We start from the raw sequence: 18,658 nt of genomic DNA, 5'->3' as shown, positions 1-18,658 counted from the left end.
ACAACAGAAAAAAGTATTAATATTGATGAAAGAATTTATTTCCTTAAAGTTATGGCGGAGGCATTAGGTCTTGCTGTTGTACATTTACGTCTTGATGTTATTCCTGGCTCCTTTATTGAATTCGCCTTACGTCTAGGCTTAGCCTTTTCTCGTCTTGAGGAAGAAAATCAGAATAAAAAAGCATCCCTGCAGGCATTAGCAGGAGGAGATATATCTAAATTACTTGATTGGTCTCAACAACAAGAAGCAACACATGAAAAAAGGAGACAACTTGTACGAACTAAGAGTAGTATGGCTGTACGCATGCATAGTTATTATGCAGAAATACAAAAGAAACTTGATCAAGATGAACTTAATAAGAATAATTACTCTTCCTCTAGCGAAGAAGAAGAAGAAGGAGACAACCCTAAAAAAGAAAGAATTAGGGACCTAGAGGGAGGAGAATCTAATGTAGAGGAAGACAGCAGCTCGGATATAGAAGACGATAAACAAGATCTAGGTAAACTGTCATAACACTCTTGCTGTTTAGGGTTTAGGGTTTAGGGTTTGTATGCGCACAATTCCTCGTCCGTCCCCTGCATATTAATGTGGTGTCTCTCTCTCTTAGCCAATCCCCTACAAAGTATCCCTGCATTGTTCATCTAATAGGAGGAGTATTTTCCTACGCGTATACATACAACAGACAGACAATCTATTATGTTTATGATTTAGGTTATTTAGGGTTTAGGGTTTAGGGTTTAGGGTTTGTGTGTATGATTATGTCTATAGATATGCGTTTAAAGGAGTTAGAGAAGTTTGTATCCCGTATGACGGAGGAAGAACAAGAAGAAACAATGTATTTATTTAATGAGGATGTAAGTAGTTATGGTATAGCTTTATCTGAATTATATTTATCTTTATTAAAATTACAACTTAAATCCCCTAATTCAATTGCCGGACAATTTGATGCATTTCGTGAAAAAAAAAAAATAATTTTGAGAGAAAAAGTGGAAAAGTTGAAAATACGAAATTATAAATTAAAATGTATACGAGACGTAATTACGTCTATACTTAAGGAGCCACCTGGTTCCGTATCAAGGATACTACCTACAGAGGAGGAGGCAGAGAGATTGCAGCAACGTCTTGAACAAGTACGCAGTAGCAATGAATTGCTCCTGCAAAAGCTTAATGAATTAAAAACTAACCCTGATAGCTATCAAGGAAATACAGATGATCCTCTTGATTGGATTGATACACCACAAGATACTGCAGCAGCAACAGCAGCAGCAGCAGCAACAACAACAACTGATAGTAATAGTTTAATTAATACTATAAGCAATATCACCAACAGAGATGATAGACCAGCAGACGCCAGCAGCAGTGATACTAGTTCAGACAGGTGCGCAACGACATTTACTTCCTGCTGCTGCTTCTGCTGCTGTTGCTGCTGCTGCTGTTGCTGCTGCTGCTGTTGCTGCTGTTTATGGGCTGTGAGGGGAGTAGATTGCTGGGCTGTATTGTATATTTATTGCAAATGTTTATAAGTTGTAGTTCTTAGATGTCTCTTTTGCTGTCTCCTTTACTGCCTCCTTGTACAGGGATCCATTCAGTATAGAAGACGGAGAGGAGGAGGCACAAGATGGGGCCCCTTATAGAATTATTGGAGCAAATGCAGGAGATTGGATGGAGGATTAAATATGATTGTCTCCTTTCCTGTATCCTTTATTGTGTCTCCTTATGTCGTCGCCTCTGTCTCTTTTTTCCTCTCTTTTTGTCTCTGCTTTTATTTATTTACTGTCTTTGTCTCTCCCTGTGTCTCTTGTCAACACAATTGATGTCTCCTTTTTATACCAATGCATGCACTTTTTCTCTTCTTGCTGCAGAGCAGCACCCAGCAGCGGCTGTCTACTCCCCATACAGCAGTAGCAGCAGCAGCAGCAACGGCAGCAGCACTACAGCCGCTGCTGGTTCTGCTGCTACAGTGCTCAATGCCTCCGGCAGATAAGCAGAAACCAATGCGGTACAAAGTACCCTATGAATATCCAACTAGCCGTAAGAGAAACCGCCTATAGCTAGCTATAGCTAGCTATAGCTAGCTATAGCTAGCTAGACGGACATTTATATTCGGGTTGTAGGACAACAGAGGGTTTTTATATTTTTAGTTGTAAAACACACAGGTGTACACCATCATCTATTGCATGCCCAATAAATAATTAACACATTTTGTATTATAATACAACTATGGCAATTGTTTTGTACTACAGGAGTATACACAGAATATATATGTAGAAATAGACACATTATATACACTAAGGCTCTTATTCTCTTAGATGCTTTAATTCGAACTGTCCGTAGGATATATTGCCAACACACGTGAGGGTTTGGGGCTTAGGGTTTAGGGTAGTCTACACATCTTGTGCTGCACTGTATAGGATCACGCACACTGTTATGGAAGCTTTAGCCTGCGGGCTTGAGCTTTAGTGCACATGGTTTATTGTTTAGGGTTTAGGGTTTAGGGTATACGGTCTAGGGTTTGGGGTTTAGCCGAACCTTTAGACTATAGGGGGGCCGCTTGCTCTTATGTCTTGGGGGCCCCCTGCCCGCTCTCGATCGTTTGGGGGCCCCCCGTTGAGTAACGGCAAGAGAGCAGCAGACTGCATTGATCTTCAATATACCAAAAGAATTAAAGAATAATTAATTATTATATTTAATTATAATATGAAATTGTGATTAAAGTTCGCAGCTCTCAGAGGAAAATACCCGCATGTTGCCCGGGGGCCCCCTAACACCATCATGGGGGGCCCCCTTGTCGGGGTTGGATATCTGTGGCTAATAGTTAAACTTTGGGTTATTTGCCTCTTTTTTACCAGCGTCCCCTCCTCGCATGCCCTGCATCTGCTGCAAACACCCCCCACATGGGGGGCCCGTCTGCAACAGTACCCAAAGGGCCCCCCCTTACCCTCTGTTGGCTCTGTAAAACGCAAGGCGAAACAGTGGAAGGGGGCCCCCTTGACATTTTTAAATACTTTTGGAGGTCCCCAGCAGGTGGCCTCCCCCTGTGGGCCCATAATCCCCTACAGTCTGGCTGCGAGCCCTCTCCACCTCAAAGCAAATTGGCGGGGTACCATAGGGGTCCAGAGGCTCCAGGATCCCCTGGGCTCCTTGGGGGTCCCTACGGAGGGAAGCCCTAGGGGCCTCCGTAGTCTTTTGAGTCCATTGTCTGCCAAAGGTGGGGCCCGTGGCTCCACTAGGGGTGCATCCAAACGGAGACAGCGGGAGCAGCAAAGGTCTGACAGCAGCAACAACAGCAGCAGCAGCAGCGGGAGCAGCAGCAGGAGCGGGAGGGAGAAGGATTGTCTGAACCTTGCAGGTCGTGTAGTAGCATGTCTCCCTGGAGGTCGTTTTAAGGTACAATTGGAGGCAGCAGCAGCAACAGCAGCAAGAGCAGCAGGACTTGGTCCTGTATTTGGTGACAATTTAGAGGCAACAGGGGCATTAAAAGATATAATGGTTATGTGCTCTCTTAGTGGCAAATTACGTATTAATCGGGTGTACGTACACCTCTACGACTTCGTCGTTATTCAGGCAAATCCTCTCGCGCCACAAGAAGGAAGAATTGTCTTTAGAATTAAAGATATTCCTTCAGATCCTGCTGCTGCTGCTGCTGCTGCTGCTGCTGCTCCTGCTGCTGCTGCTGCTGCTGATGATGATGATACTGATGATGATATTGATTATGATGATGATGATGATGATGATGATGATGATGATCTCTAGTGGCATGCAGCCAGAGTCTGCTGCTGCAGCGAGAGTTTGTTGCCGCAGCTAGAGTATGTGCTGCTGCAGCGGGAGGCTGCTGCTGCAGCTAGAGTTTACTGCTGCAGCGGGAGTCTGCTGCTGCATGCAGCCACCTTAAAACAACTGTTACCCTAATATGTATATGCCTTCCTCCCCATGTGGAGGCTGTAAACCCTAAACCCTAAACCCTTGATTCTTGACTATACACCCTAGGTCCTTAAACCCTAGACCAGTGAATCTAGACTATACGCCCTAGATGCCTAAACTCTAAACCCTTGACCGTAGAGGGTAAACCCTAGAACCTTAGACCTAGACCCTTGACTCAAGTGTAAACCTTTGATCCTTAAACCCTAAAACCTTTGGCCCTAAACCCTAAACCCTAGATCCTTAAACCCTAAACCCTAGACAGTAAGCATTAGCCCCTTAAAGAGTTAAGTCCACAACTTTATAATATAAACTCTAAGCCCTTGACTGCAAATGACTGCAAATGAAAACCCTAAACCCTAGCGCGAGATACTGCGCAAGGAAGCAGGAGGGCAAATACTTTCATCCCTTGCAAGTGGCAGCAGCAGCGGCTGCTGCTGCTGCTGCAGAGCAGCAGCAGCTGTTAAAACACCTGCAAAAATTCAGGTGTCTGCCTTCTTGGTCGTTTGGGGGGATGGACTAGCAGCAGCAGCATTCGACTGCGTAGGTGCTGCTGCTGCTGTTGCTACTGCTGTTGCCGTTGCTGCTGTTGCTGCCGTTGCTGCTGTTGCTGCAGGTGCTGGTGCTCCAGCTGTTGCCGTTGGCAGTGCTGTTGCTGTCGCTGCTGCTGCTGCTGCCGCCGCCGCTGCCGCTGCTGCGCTTGGGTGTGCTGTGGCCCCGGCGTTCGCCGGAGCTGCTAGTGGAGCTGCTGCTGCACGAGCTGGGGACACGCCTCCAACCTGCTGCTGTTGTGGCTGTTGCTGCTGCTGTTGCTGCTCCGGTGGGTGGGATTTTCTCCCCATACTATCTCCGCTAGGCCCCCGCTGCACTGCAGCAAAGGCTTCGTCTGTTGCTGCTGCATGCAGCGCGGCAGCAGCAGCAGCAGCCTGAGCCACAGCTGCTGCTGAGTGAGCTGCTGCTGCTGCTGCTTTCGCTGTCTCCTTTGCAGTTGCTGCGGTTTCCGCAGCAACGCCAGCTGCGGGAGCCGCAGCTGCTGGAGGATGCCTATCGGCAGCAGGTGTTTCGTGCTGCTCTCCTATTGCTACTGCTACTGCTGCTGCTGCTGCTGCTGCTTGCTGTTGCGCTGTCTGCGTTTGTTTTGTCTTGCCACTCTCCTCTGCTGCTGCTGGCTGTCCTGCTGGAGCCGCAGCCTTCCCAGTGTCTGGTGTTGCAGCAGCAGCAACTGCTGCTTGTGCTGCTGATTGGATCAAGGCGCTGTTTGCGCTAGCTGCATTGAGAGCTCCATGCGTTGCTGCTGTTGCTGCAGTTGCTGCCACTGTTGCAGCAAGCTTTGTGTTATCTGTAACTGCAGTTCCTGGTTGATCTTTTTCATGTGCTTCCGTTGCTGCTTTAACGGCCGCAGGAGCGGCAGCAGCGGCTGCTGTTGCTGCCGGGGCAGCAGCGGCTGCCGCAGGGGCAGCAGCAGTCTTAGCTTGCTGCTGCTGCGCTCGCTGCTGCGCTAGCCTGTTGTGTTGGTTGGGGATCGTGAAAGTGGAAGCCCCATCTGCAGCAGCAAGTGCATGCGGATCTATTGGCTGCACAGTGGGATCTGTAAGCACAGCAGCAGCAGCAGCAACAGGAGCAGCAGCAGCGTCAGCGAAGCCAAAGACCCCACTAAGGCTTGACGGCGCACCCACCCTTCTGCTCAGCAGTAGCACCCCAGCAGCAGCAACAAGTCTAATGCAGCAGTAGCATCCAAGTAGGCAGCAGAAGCCTAATACACCGCAGCGTCATGAGCCAAACTACCAGCAGCACCGTAACCTGGTCTGCAGCAGCACGACCAGCAGCAGCAGTATCCGCACCAAGAGCAGCAGCACCAGCACCAGTAGCAGCAGCAGCAGGAGGAGAGGAGGAGGTTAATGAGTAACTTACTGATATGATCAAATGGATCTGTTTTATTTGCTTCATTTATAACTGCTGTTGGGTTTTTTATCCAAATATGCTGCAGCGCCTCCTCTACTGTTATTCGTTGCTGAGGATTAGGAGATAACATTCTGTATATTAAATCCTTCGCGCTGCTGCTAACTGGACGCCATAGAGGACCGTCAAAAGATAACGGATATGTCTGCATGCAACAACAGCAGCAGCAGCAAAAGTAACGTAAGTAATGGCAGTAATAGCAGCATGCATGGAAGAAACTGCAATCAATAAACCCTTGTGTTGTGGCCTTCAGCATTCGAGTTTCTTTGGTGGTTTGGGGAAGAAAATTAGGGTTTTGAAAAATTAGGGTTTAGGGTTTACGGTTTGTGCGAACCTGATGGAAGTGCGGGGAGCCCAAGTGTTTATTAATAGGGAAAGGCAATCGACCACGAAGAAGAAGATAAGTTATAACACCAACAGACCATAGATCTGCTTGCTGGTTGTAACCCTCAAGAGATAAAACCTCAGGTGCCACGTACCTGTAACACACAAACCCTAAACCCTAAACCCTAATTTTTCTAAGCCCTAACTTTCCTAAACCCTTGAATAAGACTAAGACATGGATCTGGAACACCAGCAGCAGCAACCCCACCAACACCACCACCACCAACAGCACCAGCAGCAGGAGCAACAACAGCAGCAGCATGAGTTACGTACGCTAGTGTTCCGCAGGGTTGATGTAAGAATTCATTAGGTGCGCAAAGAGTAGAAAGACCAAAATCTGCAAGTTTTATTGTTGCATTTTCTGTCTTGTCCGATAAAAGAATATTTTCAGGTTTAAGGTCCCGATGAATTATACCACTCTTATGTAGATAATATACAGTAGATAGTAATTGAGATACTATCCTGTATACAAATAAAAGAAAAAAAAGGAAAAAAAGAAAGACAATTAGATATATAATATATTATGTAAAGAAATACAAATAAAGAAAGAGAAACGATAGAATAGCAGCAGCAGCAGCAGCAACAGCAGCAGCAGCAGCAGCAGACCTGTTGACATGAACTTCGGGGAGATGGTGATTGGCGTGTATAAGATCAAATAGTTCTCCTCCTCTAACAAGCTCCATGACGATATAAAGTGTCTCCTTTGTATCGACCATCTCCTACACCCCACATATATATACACAAACAAGAAATCTTCTTGCTGCACCAGTAGCAGCCGAAGCAGAACTAGCAGCAGCAGCAGCAGCACGAGCAGCAGAAACCCTCTCCTCAGCAGCAGCAGCAGCAGCAGCAGCAGCAAGATAAAGAGATGGGGTGAGGGCTTGCCTTGAGGCGAATAACGTTAGGATGGTTAAGAAGCCTCAATATAACCATCTCGCTACGCAGCAATTCTTTTTCATGACGATTTATTTTTCCTTTATCTATTACTTTTATTGCTACTTCTTCTCCTGTCTTCTTATGCACACCCCTATACACTACACTAAACTTCCCTGTAACAGAGTCACACACAAGACAAAACTAGTAGCTAGCTAGCTAGCTAGCCAGCCAGGTGGAACGTGGACCAGGGAACAGCGGCAACAGCTAGCTAGCTGGCCAGCTAGACATCCAGCTAGCTAGCTCAGAGGGTCTGTGGGCTTAATAGAGGATTACCTTGACCCAATTGTTCGTGGACTTCGTAGAAATGCTCCAGAGACTGCTGGCGAGTTGATGCCCGCAGCGCATCTACCCACTGCTGCTGTTCCTGCAGAAGCAACAGCAGCAGCAACAACAGCAGCAGCAAATAACAACAGAGCCAAGCACTACAGCTAGCAACCAATACAACGAGCCGCTGCAGCAAACGCAGCAGCAACAGCACACTCGCAGCAGCACCCCAACAGCAACAGCAGCAGCAGCAGCAAGTACCTCTGCAGTCTGTGCGTATAAGACTCTCCTAGCAACGGAATCCCCTCTGGGGTAGACAATGGCGATCCCATGAGGACGCAACGCTCCTGCATCGGGGATCGTCTCCACGAAGCAACCTTCTAAGAACATAAAGCCTCGTGGTTTGGCGTCTCCCTGCGAACAAAACACTAAACCCTAGACCCTAAACCCTAATTTAGGGTTTAGACAGGTAAGTGTTTGTATGTATGGTACAATCGCTAATTGGGGTCTGGTTATCTCTCTCTCTCTCAGGTCATTTCTCGCCCCTGCTGCTACTGGTGCTGGTGCTGGTGCTGGTGCTGGTGCTCTTATTGCTGCAATTGTTGCAGTATCTGCTGTATTTATATTATAGTTGTACCTTTTTTTTGTAGTAATATAACATATTATCAATAAGTACATAGAATCTAGCTTGCCATTGATGTAAATGTTTTCCTTTTTTTAAGAGGACACCATCTAAAGAAGTTTCACCATTTGATAATAATTCGACGCTTCGACTGAAATCGAAATTGCACTCCCAGCAATGTGTATAGACTCCACGACTACCACCACCTGCTGCTGCTGCTGCTGCTGCTGTTGTTGTTGTTGTTGTTGCTGCTGCAGCAGCAGATGCAGCAGATGATGATGATGATGATGATGATGATGATGATGATGCAGGGACACTACCAACGGTAGTGCTGCTACTTATGTTGCTACTGCTGCTCATGCTCGGTTTGCTCGCACATGCTGATGCAGCTGCAGGCGAATCCGTTGTTGCAGTACAATCTATAGAATCAGACTGTTGATAGTCGGGGGCCTTGTGGGGAGCACCAGCATTCGCATCTGCTGCTGCTGCTGCTGTTGCTGCTGCTCCTGATGGACCGGGATTTGTCTGGGTTGCTGGTGTTGCTGTTGTTGGTGCTGCTGCTACTGCTGATTCTTGCTGGCTGCTGCAGTTAGTACACTCAAGCACAACCTTCCCATGCAGCAACGTCAGCTGTAAGGACCTGCCTAGGCACTCCGGACACAGCAGCAGCGGCCTGTGACACTTAGGGCAAGAGTGTAGATCTTGCTCGTCTGCTGCTGCTGGTTCTGCTGCTCCTCCTCCTGCTTCTTTTGCTGCATGCTCACGAATCAAAGACCCTAAAGTACCCGACAGAGAAGCAACAGAAGGGAGGGCCCCCAACTCCGCCCCACAGTCGGAGACATATGCGGGGCTCTCCCCATCTCCGTCCCCTTGCTGCTGCTGCTGTTGTTGTTGCTGCTGCTGCTGCTGTCGGGGATGCAGCGGGGTTGGCTGACCCTTCAGCAGCAAATGCACATCCAAATCAGGTCTCAACGATCTATCAAAGTCACAAACCTTAACAGGTAGCACGCCAAGGTTTCTGCTGCTGCTCCCTGCTGCAGCTGCCGGCTGTGCTACTGCTGGTTGTGCTGTTGCTGGTTGTGCTGTTGCTGGTTGTGCTGTTGCTGGTTGTGCTGCTGCAGGTTGTGCTGCTGCAGGCTGTGCTGCTGCAGGCTGCGCTGCTGCTGGTGGTGCTGCTGCTGGTGGTGCTGCTGCTGGTGGTGCTGCTGCTGGCGGTGCTGCTGCTGGCAGTGCTGCTGCTGGTGGTGCTGCTGCTGGTGGTGCTGCTGCTGGAGTTGCTGCTCCTGGTGTTGTTGCTGCTGCTGGGGTTACTGCTGCTCCTGGAGTTGCTGCTGCTGCTGGGGTTGCAGCTGCTGATACAGCGGCAGCTGCTGCAGCTGCTGACGCTGCTGCTGCTGCTGCTGACGCCGCTGCTGCTGCTGCTGCAGCGGATGCTGCTGCTGCAGCGGATGCTGCTGCAACCCCTGTCCGCTCCCCAAGCTTTGCCCCCGGAGCAGCGCCGCGAGACACAGCAGGTAAAGAGATGCACTGAGTGCCTCCAGCTGCTGCTCCAGCAGCAGCAGGGGCTGCTGCTGCTGGGGCTGCTGGTGCAGGAGCTGTGGCTGCTGGCGCTGCTGCTGTCCCTGGAACAGTTGACACCGCAGCTCCTCCTGCTGTGGCGGCTGGTGCTACTGATGGGGCTCTTGGTGAAGCTTCTGGCGCTGCAGGGGATGGTGTTACTGCTGCTGCTGGCGCTGCTGCCGGAGGTGCTCCTGCTGTTGTAGGTACAGTTGCTGCTGGAGGTGTTCCTGCTGGAGGTGTTGTTCCTGCTGGAGGTCCTGTTGCTGCTGGAGGTGCTGCCGCTTGCGATACTGCAGGGGCTGCTGCCGCTGCTGGTGTTGCTGCTGCTGGCGTTGCTGCTGTAGGGGCTGTCGCTGAAGGGGCTGCTGCTGATGCAGGTGGTGATGCTGCTGATGCACTTTGTCCTGTTTGTCCTGTTGCTGCAGGTGGTGCGGCAGTTGGTGCTGCCGGGGTTCCTGCTGCCTCTACGGGATTGTATTGTTGGGGCGGAGTTGTTGTTGCACCTGCTGGTGCAGCTGCTGCTGTTGCAGTTGGTGCTGCTGTTGTTGGTGCTACTGCTGCTTCTCCCTGCTTGGCGGCAGCAGCCGGGCCCGTTGCCTGCTGCTGAGGAGCTGCTGCTGCGCCTTGTTGCTGCTGCTGTGTGCGAGCCTCATCTGCAGGAGGTCTGGCTGTTGCTGTTGTTGCTGCTGCAACCCCCGCTGCTGCAGCAGCTGCTGCCGCCGCAGCAGCCGCTGCCTTGAGCGATCCCGCAACAGCACCAGGATTTGCATTAGCAGCAGCAGCGGGAGTTGCTCCAGCTGTGTCTCCCCCTACGGGAGTGAGTGAGCCCGCCGTGCTGGTAAGTCCTGCTGCAGTTGCAGGGGCCGCAAGATTCGCGGATCCCTTCCCTCTGTCTCCAGGAGAAAGAAGAGACGATCTAGGACCTGAAGCAGCAGCAGCTGGCTCCTTGCTTGCAGGAGACACAACGCGTGACTGCAGCGGCATTCCCCCGTGGTGTCCAGTAAACAGCCGCCGCACCTGCAGCAACAACCGCAGCAACACGGACTGTTCTGGGTGCACAAAGGCGAGGCTGGAACGGGCAAAACAAACAGCTTCCTGCAACAGCTGCAGCAGCAGCAGCAGCAACAGCAACAGCAGAAGCAGCAGTACCTTCTGGAATTGGTCCTGCCGAATTCCTCCATTTCTCGTTCCCTTGTTGTCTTTACCCTCTCCCGATCCCATCCTCAAGACGCCCTTGTTTCCCCTGCAGCACGAGCAGCAACAGCAACAGCAGCACCAATGATATGGTAACAAAGGGAGAAGAAGGGATAATACAAGGGAGACAGCAGGAGAGGAGATAAAGACTAGGAGACCTATATATTACGATTCTTACCTAGGTGCTGATGCAGATCTATATAGGGCATTTCCTTGCAGACCCCACACCTCCTCATGGAGACAGGCGGTAAACATTGATAATATACCTGGATGATGTTCTAGCCATGTCTTAAACTCAGGGAAGGATAGACGACCGTGCTCCACGAACTGCAGCAGCAGCAGCAAGAGCAGCAGCAGCAGCAGCAGCAGCAAGAACACCAAGAACAGAGATTATGCCAGGTCAGACAGCAGGAACAGCAGCAACAATGACGATGATGCAACGACAGCAACCCCTACAGCAAAAGCAGCAGCCAACCATGCTGCAACTGCAGCAGCAGCAGCAGCAGAAGCAGCAGTGTTGTTTACTTCGCATTCTTCAATGATTTTATCCGCAACACATTCAACATCAACAGCAGGTTGTTGGTTGCTGCCTAGTTGCTGCTGCTTCTCAATATCAATAAGCAACTGCGCAACAGGAGATGGATTCTTTTTTGCTTTGCTGCTGCAGCTTGCTGCAGAAAGGAGACTGCTCTCTCCATCATCAACAGGGACTCCTCCCTCTACCTCTGCCTCCCCAGCTTCCACCCCCTCCACCTGCTGCTGCTGCTGTGGCAGTTGCTGTGGTTGTGGCTGTTGTTGTTGTTGCTGCTGCTGCTGCTGCAGTGCATCGCACTCTGGAGCTGTCAAAGATACGCTGCAACCCGCTGCGGTTAGAAGGGGTGTAGCAGCAGCTGCTGCTGGAGCACTCTCTGGTGCTGCTGCTGCTGTTGTTGCTGCTGCTGGTAGTGCTGTTGCTGCTGCAGGTGGTGTTGCTGCTGCACCAGGGGTAAGACAGTCCACGTCTATGTCCTTCGTAGGCAGAACATTGGCAGGAGCTGGTGCTGCTGCTGCTGCTGCGACTCCAGCAGCAGCACCTGCTGCAGCTCCTACTGCAGCTGCAGCAGCTCCTGCCTCTGAAGCTCCTGCCGCCACTGCGCCAGCCGCTGCAGCTCCTGCCGCTGCTGCTGCTGCGGTTTCTGCTGCTGCCGCGGCAGCTGCTGCTGCTTGTGCAGCAGCAGCAGCAGCAGGGTACGGAAGGGGCCCTACGGACAAGTCGGAGACACTTGAAGCTTCGCTGCTGTCAGACTCCTCCTCTACAGGATCGAGTCCTTCCCTGCTACTGACTTGTGTCCAGCTTGCTTCTTGGTGCTGCTGCTGCTGCTGCTCATCCGGGTCATGGATAGACGCCTGCTGCTGCTGCTCCTCTGCTGCAGGGTCTGAGGGTCTTGCAGAAATATAATTCTCCAAGTTCGGTAAATTCGACAACATGGCAATCAACTCGCTCTTTTGAATATATCCATCGTTGTTCAAGTCGAACACCTGCAGCAGCAGCAGCAGCAACAGCAGCAGCAGCAGCAGCAGCAGCAGCAATGGAAGGAGCATAAGAGGAGGAACAGGCTCGCCAAGTACAGAACTGTGTTGTCTTTTAGGAAATCATGTGGGGTAATAAGTCGCGTGGTACAAACCCTAAACCCTAAACCCTAAACCCTAAACCCTAAACACTAACCTGAAACAACACAAACATGCGGTCGCTCTTCGTGCCTCTGCAGCAAACAGCAATGCCGATGAGGAATTCCTCCAAGTCAACACTGCCGGTACCTGCAGCACAACCCAAGACAGCAACTGTACTAACAGCAGCATTATAATAATAATAATAATCAGCAGCAGCAGCAGCATAATAATAATAACCATCAGCAACACCAGCTGCAGCAGCAGCAGCAGCAACAGCAGCAGCAGACCTTTGTAGTCGAACTTCTGGAAGAGCCTCTCGCCCCATAACCCCGGCAGCGGGAAATACCGCAGGAAAGTCTCCTTGTCGATCCCTATAAACAACCAGCAGCAGCAGCAGCAGCAGCAGCAGCAGTAACTCTAATAAAAAATAGAATAAAAGGATAAGGAGGCAAATTATTCCAATAAACTATTATATATTATATATATACACATAAAAATAAGAGCAACAAAATAAAATAAAATATAATAATATATAATAAACAATAAGACAATATAAGACATAAAAAGAATCATAATAAAATGTACTAAATATAAATACTACTAAAATGTACAAAAATAAACTATAAAAAAAAATATGAGTACACAAATATATACCGGATGCATCGCTCCTGCAAGACTTTTATAGTCTTTTTTACCACTAATAACATTAAAATAAAGGTGATAATAAAATAAACTACAATAAACTACAATAATCTACAATAAAACATAATAAAAAGCACAAAAATAAAAAAAAAGGGGGAAGAACTAGTATAAAAAGTACCAGGTGCATCACTCCTGAGTACAAGAATTTTATAGACATTTTTAAGGACTTCAATTTCGTCTGCGTCGAATTTTTTTAAATAATTTTTTAAATTTTCGCGATATAAATTTGAAGTGCCAGCTAGAGCGTATCGACTACCTTGTCCCCCCATTTTCTTAAGACTGTTCCTATTTCTGCTGCTCCTGCTGCTGCTCCTGCTGCTGCTCCTGCTGCTCCTGCTGCTGTTGTTGTTGTTGTTGTTAATGCTGTTTATGCTGTTGATGCTGCTTATGCAGCTGCTGTTTATGAGTATTATGATGGTTGTTAGGAGGAGCTGGTGATGATGATGATTATTATTATTATGGTTATGATAATGACGATGATGATTATGGGTATAATGCTCCTGCTGCTCCTGCTGCTGCTGCTGCTCCTGCTCCTAGTTATTATTATGCTGCTGCTCGTGCTGCTGCTAAATGGTATTATTATTATTATGCTACTGATGCTGACGCAAACGGTTATTATTATTCTAATGCTGCTGCTGATTCGGTATCTGCTGCTGCGGATATTCTGCTGCTGCGGATGTTCTGCTGCTGCAAATAATTCTGTTGCTGCTGCTTATTCTGCTGCTGCTGCTTATTCTGCTGCTGCTGTTGCTGCTAATGTTTATTATCCTTCTAGTGCTAATCCTAATACTTAACAATGCAGCTACTGTTGCTGCTGCTGCTGCTGTTCTTGATTATAAAACAGTTGCACCTGTTGTTAAGATATACAGCAAAATAATCCACAAGAATATTAACCCCGCTTATGCGGTGTATATACATATAAATACACTTAGATCAATATTAATCCTGCTGCTGCGTTCGCTGCTGCTGCTGCTGCTGCTACGTTCGCTGCTGCTGCTGCTGCTGCTGCTTTTATTCCGCAGTTTTCCGTTAATACCTTCGCCACAGTCCTGTGTTCGATGCTGCAGCAGCTGCTGCTGTTGCTGCTGCTGCCTTGCTGGCAGACGCAGATACCCTACGTTGATACACCCTAAGGAAATATGCCCAACACCGGCAACAAGTGAGATGCAGCAGCAGTTGCTGCTGCAACCCCTGCAGCTGCTGCGCCTACTGCTGCTGCTGCAGCTGCTGCTACTCTTTCTCCTCCTCCACCTCCACCAGCTGCAACTCTGCTGTCTATACACCCCACCGAATGGGCAATCCTTGATGGGTCAAAGGTCGGTGCCTTCACGAGAGCAGCGGTTGCGGCTGCAGCAACTGCTGCGGCTGCTGCTGCTGCTGCTGCGCCAGCGAATGCCGTTGCTGCAGCAGGAAAGACAGAGTTACATCCAGAGGACCACGTGTGCCTTATCAAAAGCACGGAGGTGGATGATACTGCTGCTCGCAGCAGCAACTGCAGCAGCTGCAGCCGCCGCTGCGGCCGCTGCTGCTGCTGTTGCTGCTGCGGGTCTCTTGGCGACGCTGCTCACGTGGTAGGTTATTTTTGTATTGCTTAAATGAGATAAAGGCAGCAGAACCCACTCGAAGCGTCCAGTCAGCTGTACAGCAGCTGCGGCAGCATCAGCAGCAACGGGTCTGCTGCAGCTGCCGCAGCAGCAGCAGCCACAGCGAGTCTAGCAGCTGCGCTTGAAGCGCCCCAGCCGAAGCAGTTGTTCTCCTCTTTGTTGCATCCAAGAAATTGTTAAGAAAACAAAGGAAAACAAGTACAAATAAGTGCTGCTGCCACAGCAGAACTCAGGTGTACGTACACCTCAACTATATACCCCGGCCTCTGACCTGCGGTGACCTTGGGGGGAGGAGGCGGCCGTCAAGCACAGGCATAAACCCTAAACCCTAAACGCTAAACCCTCGAAAAACACAACTTTTGGCTTCACAGAAGCAGGCCCTGCAGCAACTGTTGCAGCAACTGCCGCTGTAGCTGCAGCAGCTGCTGCAGCAGAGAACCGGACTGCCCCTGCGGTAGTAGCCATACGACGATACAGAGACGGCAGCTGCAGCAGCTAAATGTTGTTGGTCTAGTAACAATCAATACTGCTGCAGCAACAACAACAAATACTGCTGTTGCATCAAAGGCAAAAACTGCTGCTGCAGCTATCAAACCCTAAGAGCTGCCTATACACCCGCCACCCGTACATTGCTGCTGCTGAATCGAAGAGGTGCAGCTGCGGCTATCCGCCTCTTTAGTCTTCCCCCAGCAGCAAAAGCATCAAGAAAAGTAGCAGCACTAGTAGCAGCACCAATAACAGCAACAGCAGCAGCACTAGTACTAGCAACAACAGTAGCAGCAACAACAGCAACAACACGACATTTCTCAATGAGAGGTAGTTCTGTGTAACAATTCCCCCTGGTAAGACCAGAAAAATGCTACTGCAGCGCTGCTGCTGCTGCAGCTGCTGCTGCAAACGTTGCAGCTGATGCAAAGCTATAGCACCACAGCACTAGCTGCTGCTGCTGCATCTGCTTTTTGCCGCTGCAGCGAGGTGTCTGTTGCTGCTGTGGCTGTGTCTGTGCCTACAAAATAAATATAATGGTGTCTTATTTAATGATAGAGTGTGTCCTTTTTATTTAATTGTCTCCTTTCTATTTAATTGTCTCCTTTTTATTTAATTGTCTCCTTTTATTTAAAAGTGTCCCCTTTTTATTTATTTGTCTCCTTTTAAGTAATTCCTCCACTTTGCCATTTTTTGCTTCTTTTGTTGCGCATTGGGCCGCTAAGACCAGGAGACGCCTCAAGCCCTGCTGCCTCCTCTTGTGCTGCTGCTGCTGCTGCTTCTGCTGTATCTGCTGCTGCATCTGCTGCTGTTGTATCATCTGCTGCTGCTGAGTACACCGTTGGGCTGGGGAAAACGATCTCCTCCCTCTTCCCTCCTTGTGTCTCTTCTGGCATGTCTTGCTGCTGCTGCTCAAGCTGCTGAGCGATGTTTGCTGCTGCTCCTGCTGCTGCCGCACTCGAAAACTCTGTCCCCACATCTGCAGCATACGACCGCTGCGTGAGCTGCGGAGCAGCAGGCCGACTGGCAGCTGTTGCCTCCTCTTCTGCTGCTGCTGCTGCTGCTGCTTCGCGGGCTTTCTTCAGAACAAGAAGCAGAGGCTGTGCTCTTGCTGCTGCCGCAGCAGCAGCAGCAGCAGCAGAAGGGTCACCCGGAGCAGCCAACCCAGGTGCCTTGTGGGTCGCTACGCTGTCCCCTAGGACCCCTGGTGCCCTCTGCATGCGCGAAGCAGCAGCAGCAGCAGCAGCAGAAGCAGCAGGAGAGACAGGAGGTGCTATAACATCAAGAAGGGCATCATGTTCCCTAACAAGGCCTTCTAGTGCTGCTAATTTATCTCTAATCTCTAATAGGGCATCCCTAGTAGCCTGCAGATCCGGTGCTGCTGCTGCTGCTGCTGCTGCTGCTTCTTGCTGCAGCAAAGGAGGAGGAGGGGTCCCCACAAGGCCCCCTGTTAGACTAGAGAGGAGACCCGCTACTGCCATGTAGCATAAGAGACACAACAGCAGCAGCAGCAAGAAAATGAAGCGAGGACACACACCAGTAGCAGGACCACCCTGGTTTCCTGCTGCTGATGAAGAACGGAACCTTGCTGCTGCTGCTGCTGCTGTTGTCTTCCTTTCTCCCTTCGCGTGCAAAGGAATTTCTATAGGCCTCCTGCTGCCAGGAAGAAAGCGAGAAACGAAGCCACTGCTTAGTGCCTTCGACGGGCTACTGCTGCTGCTGCTTGTGCTGCTGCTGCTGTTTGTGCTGCTGTTGCTACTGTTGCTGCTGCGCGTAATACCCCTAGCTTGTATTATCCCAAGACCCCGAGAAGCGCGAGAAGGCACCACCGGCAGCGCTGTTGCTGCTGGTGCTGCTGCTGGTGCTGCTGCCTGGCCCGGATCGAGCTCGTTATCCGAGCCTATTCTGCCGCTGCTGCTGTTGCTATTGTCGTTGCTGCTGCTGCTACTGCCGCTGCTGCTGTTGTTGTCCGTTTGTGTTAGTGGGCTGATTGTCCCTGGACTGTCATCTGCACTGCGTTTGTTGCCGTACGTTTCCTGACAAACACCACCGGGGGTGCTGCTGCTGCTGCTACTACTGCTGCTGCTGCTGCTTGCTGCAGCAGTACGGGGTTGTCCCCGCTGCAGCACTGCATGCAGCTTGTTGTGGGATGCCCATGAGACATTAAAACATTTTTGTGAACAAAAGAAAGAAGTCCTTCCTGCCTCCGTACAACTGGGGCAGCACAAACGTGAGGTGGTGCTCTCACCACAGCCTTGACAAGTGACCATTGGTCTTGCTGCTGCTGCTGTTGTTGTTGTTGTTGTTGTTGTTGTTGCTGCTGCTGCTGCTGCTCTTGCAGGTGTTGCAGGTGGTGGTAGTCGTTGTGGTTAATGTAGGGACGCTGGCAAAGGCTCGGTGATACTGCTTTGTCTCTGCCGCAGTTGCCGATGCTGCTATCTGTCTAGATAACAAAAAGGCTGCCTGCAGCGGGGAAAGACTAAAACATAAACGGGAGAGCACGCGCTGCTGCTGCTACGACTCAAGTTGCTGCTGCTGCTGCTCCTGCTGCTGCTTGTGTCTGGAGAGTCTCAAGACACACACAGAAAGGCTGTCAGACTGAAACGATTAAATAAACCCCGCCGCTATGCCTCTCAGACGCAGCAGGTCTGCAACAGCAGCGACCAACTCGTGCAGCAGCAACAGCAGCTGCTGCAGCTGCTGCTGCAACAGTGGCGACTAGGTCAAATTCCTAAAGTGCTTCTGTCTTTACAAGAAGGATCAAAGATAAACTCAAAGGAAGAAAAACAGTTCTGCAATTAATGCGTTGTTGTTGTTGTTGCTGCTCATGCTGCTGCTGCTGCTCGGGCTGGGGCCCACTGTTGAGGCTTGCTGCTGGTGCTGCTTCTGTTGCTGCTTCCGTTGCTGCTCTTCATGATGGAAATGCTGCTAAAAATATCTTGTATAATTTTCCTTGCAGGTGACCCGCAAGTTTCTGCTGCTACTGCTACCTCCACCCCTGCTGCTTCTACTGCTACCATTGCTGGTGCTCCAGCTGTAGTTGCTGCTGCTACTGCTCCTGATACTGCGGTTACTACTACTGCTGCTGTGAGTGCTACCGATACGGGTACTGCTATGGCTGTTGCATCCACTACTGCTGCTATTGCTGCTGCACCCACTACTGCTGTTATGGCTGCTGCATCCACTATTGCTGCTATGGCTGCTACACCCTTCACTGCTGATATTGCTGCTGCAGCTACTGCTGCTGCAGCTACTGCTGCTGCAGCTACTGCTGCTGCAGCTACTGCTGCTGCAGCTAGTGCTTGTGCTCCTTGGTGCTGGCACTCCGGCAACTGCCGTTGCTGCAGCATGCTTCAACTACCCCAACCAGCAGCAGCAG

At 50.1% G+C, this 18,658-nt stretch overlaps 4 protein-coding genes across 4 annotated transcripts; 2 read left to right on the top strand and 2 right to left on the bottom strand.

Moving 5' to 3' along the window:
• Nucleotides 1–303: 303 nt before the first annotated feature.
• Nucleotides 304–1,674, top strand: EMWEY_00015820 (hypothetical protein; the record flags this gene model as incomplete). The annotated part of the gene is made up of 4 exons (XM_013479639.1): nucleotides 304–499; nucleotides 769–867; nucleotides 1,093–1,378; nucleotides 1,578–1,674. The coding sequence occupies 4 exons, from the start codon at nucleotides 304–306 to the stop codon at nucleotides 1,672–1,674; spliced, it is 678 nt and encodes a 225-aa protein (XP_013335093.1).
• Nucleotides 1,675–2,772: 1,098 nt separating this feature from the next.
• EMWEY_00015810 (hypothetical protein, conserved) lies at nucleotides 2,773–3,753 on the top strand (the record flags this gene model as incomplete). The annotated part of the gene is made up of 1 exon (XM_013479638.1): nucleotides 2,773–3,753. The coding sequence occupies one exon, from the start codon at nucleotides 2,773–2,775 to the stop codon at nucleotides 3,751–3,753; it is 981 nt and encodes a 326-aa protein (XP_013335092.1).
• Nucleotides 3,754–4,400: 647 nt separating this feature from the next.
• On the bottom strand, nucleotides 4,401–13,458 carry EMWEY_00015800 (EF hand domain-containing protein, putative; the record flags this gene model as incomplete). Its single annotated transcript, XM_013479637.1, has 12 exons — nucleotides 4,401–5,634; nucleotides 6,315–6,356; nucleotides 6,868–6,980; nucleotides 7,249–7,310; nucleotides 7,471–7,561; nucleotides 7,723–7,875; nucleotides 8,408–10,660; nucleotides 10,793–10,886; nucleotides 11,313–12,355; nucleotides 12,543–12,634; nucleotides 12,775–12,858; nucleotides 13,308–13,458. 12 exons carry the CDS (start codon nucleotides 13,456–13,458, stop codon nucleotides 4,401–4,403), a joined length of 5,412 nt encoding a protein of 1,803 aa, XP_013335091.1.
• A 2,486-nt stretch (nucleotides 13,459–15,944) lies between these two features.
• Nucleotides 15,945–17,549, bottom strand: EMWEY_00015790 (hypothetical protein, conserved; the record flags this gene model as incomplete). The annotated part of the gene is made up of 1 exon (XM_013479636.1): nucleotides 15,945–17,549. The coding sequence occupies one exon, from the start codon at nucleotides 17,547–17,549 to the stop codon at nucleotides 15,945–15,947; it is 1,605 nt and encodes a 534-aa protein (XP_013335090.1).
• Between the last annotated feature and the right edge of the window lie 1,109 nt (nucleotides 17,550–18,658).

This window comes from Eimeria maxima, genomic scaffold, assembly GCF_000499605.1.
Source record: "Eimeria maxima Weybridge genomic scaffold, Emw_scaff126, whole genome shotgun sequence".
Classification (NCBI taxonomy): domain Eukaryota; phylum Apicomplexa; class Conoidasida; order Eucoccidiorida; family Eimeriidae; genus Eimeria; species Eimeria maxima.
Note: the sequence above shows the minus strand (reverse complement) of the source record. Positions and strands in the feature narration are given on the sequence as shown.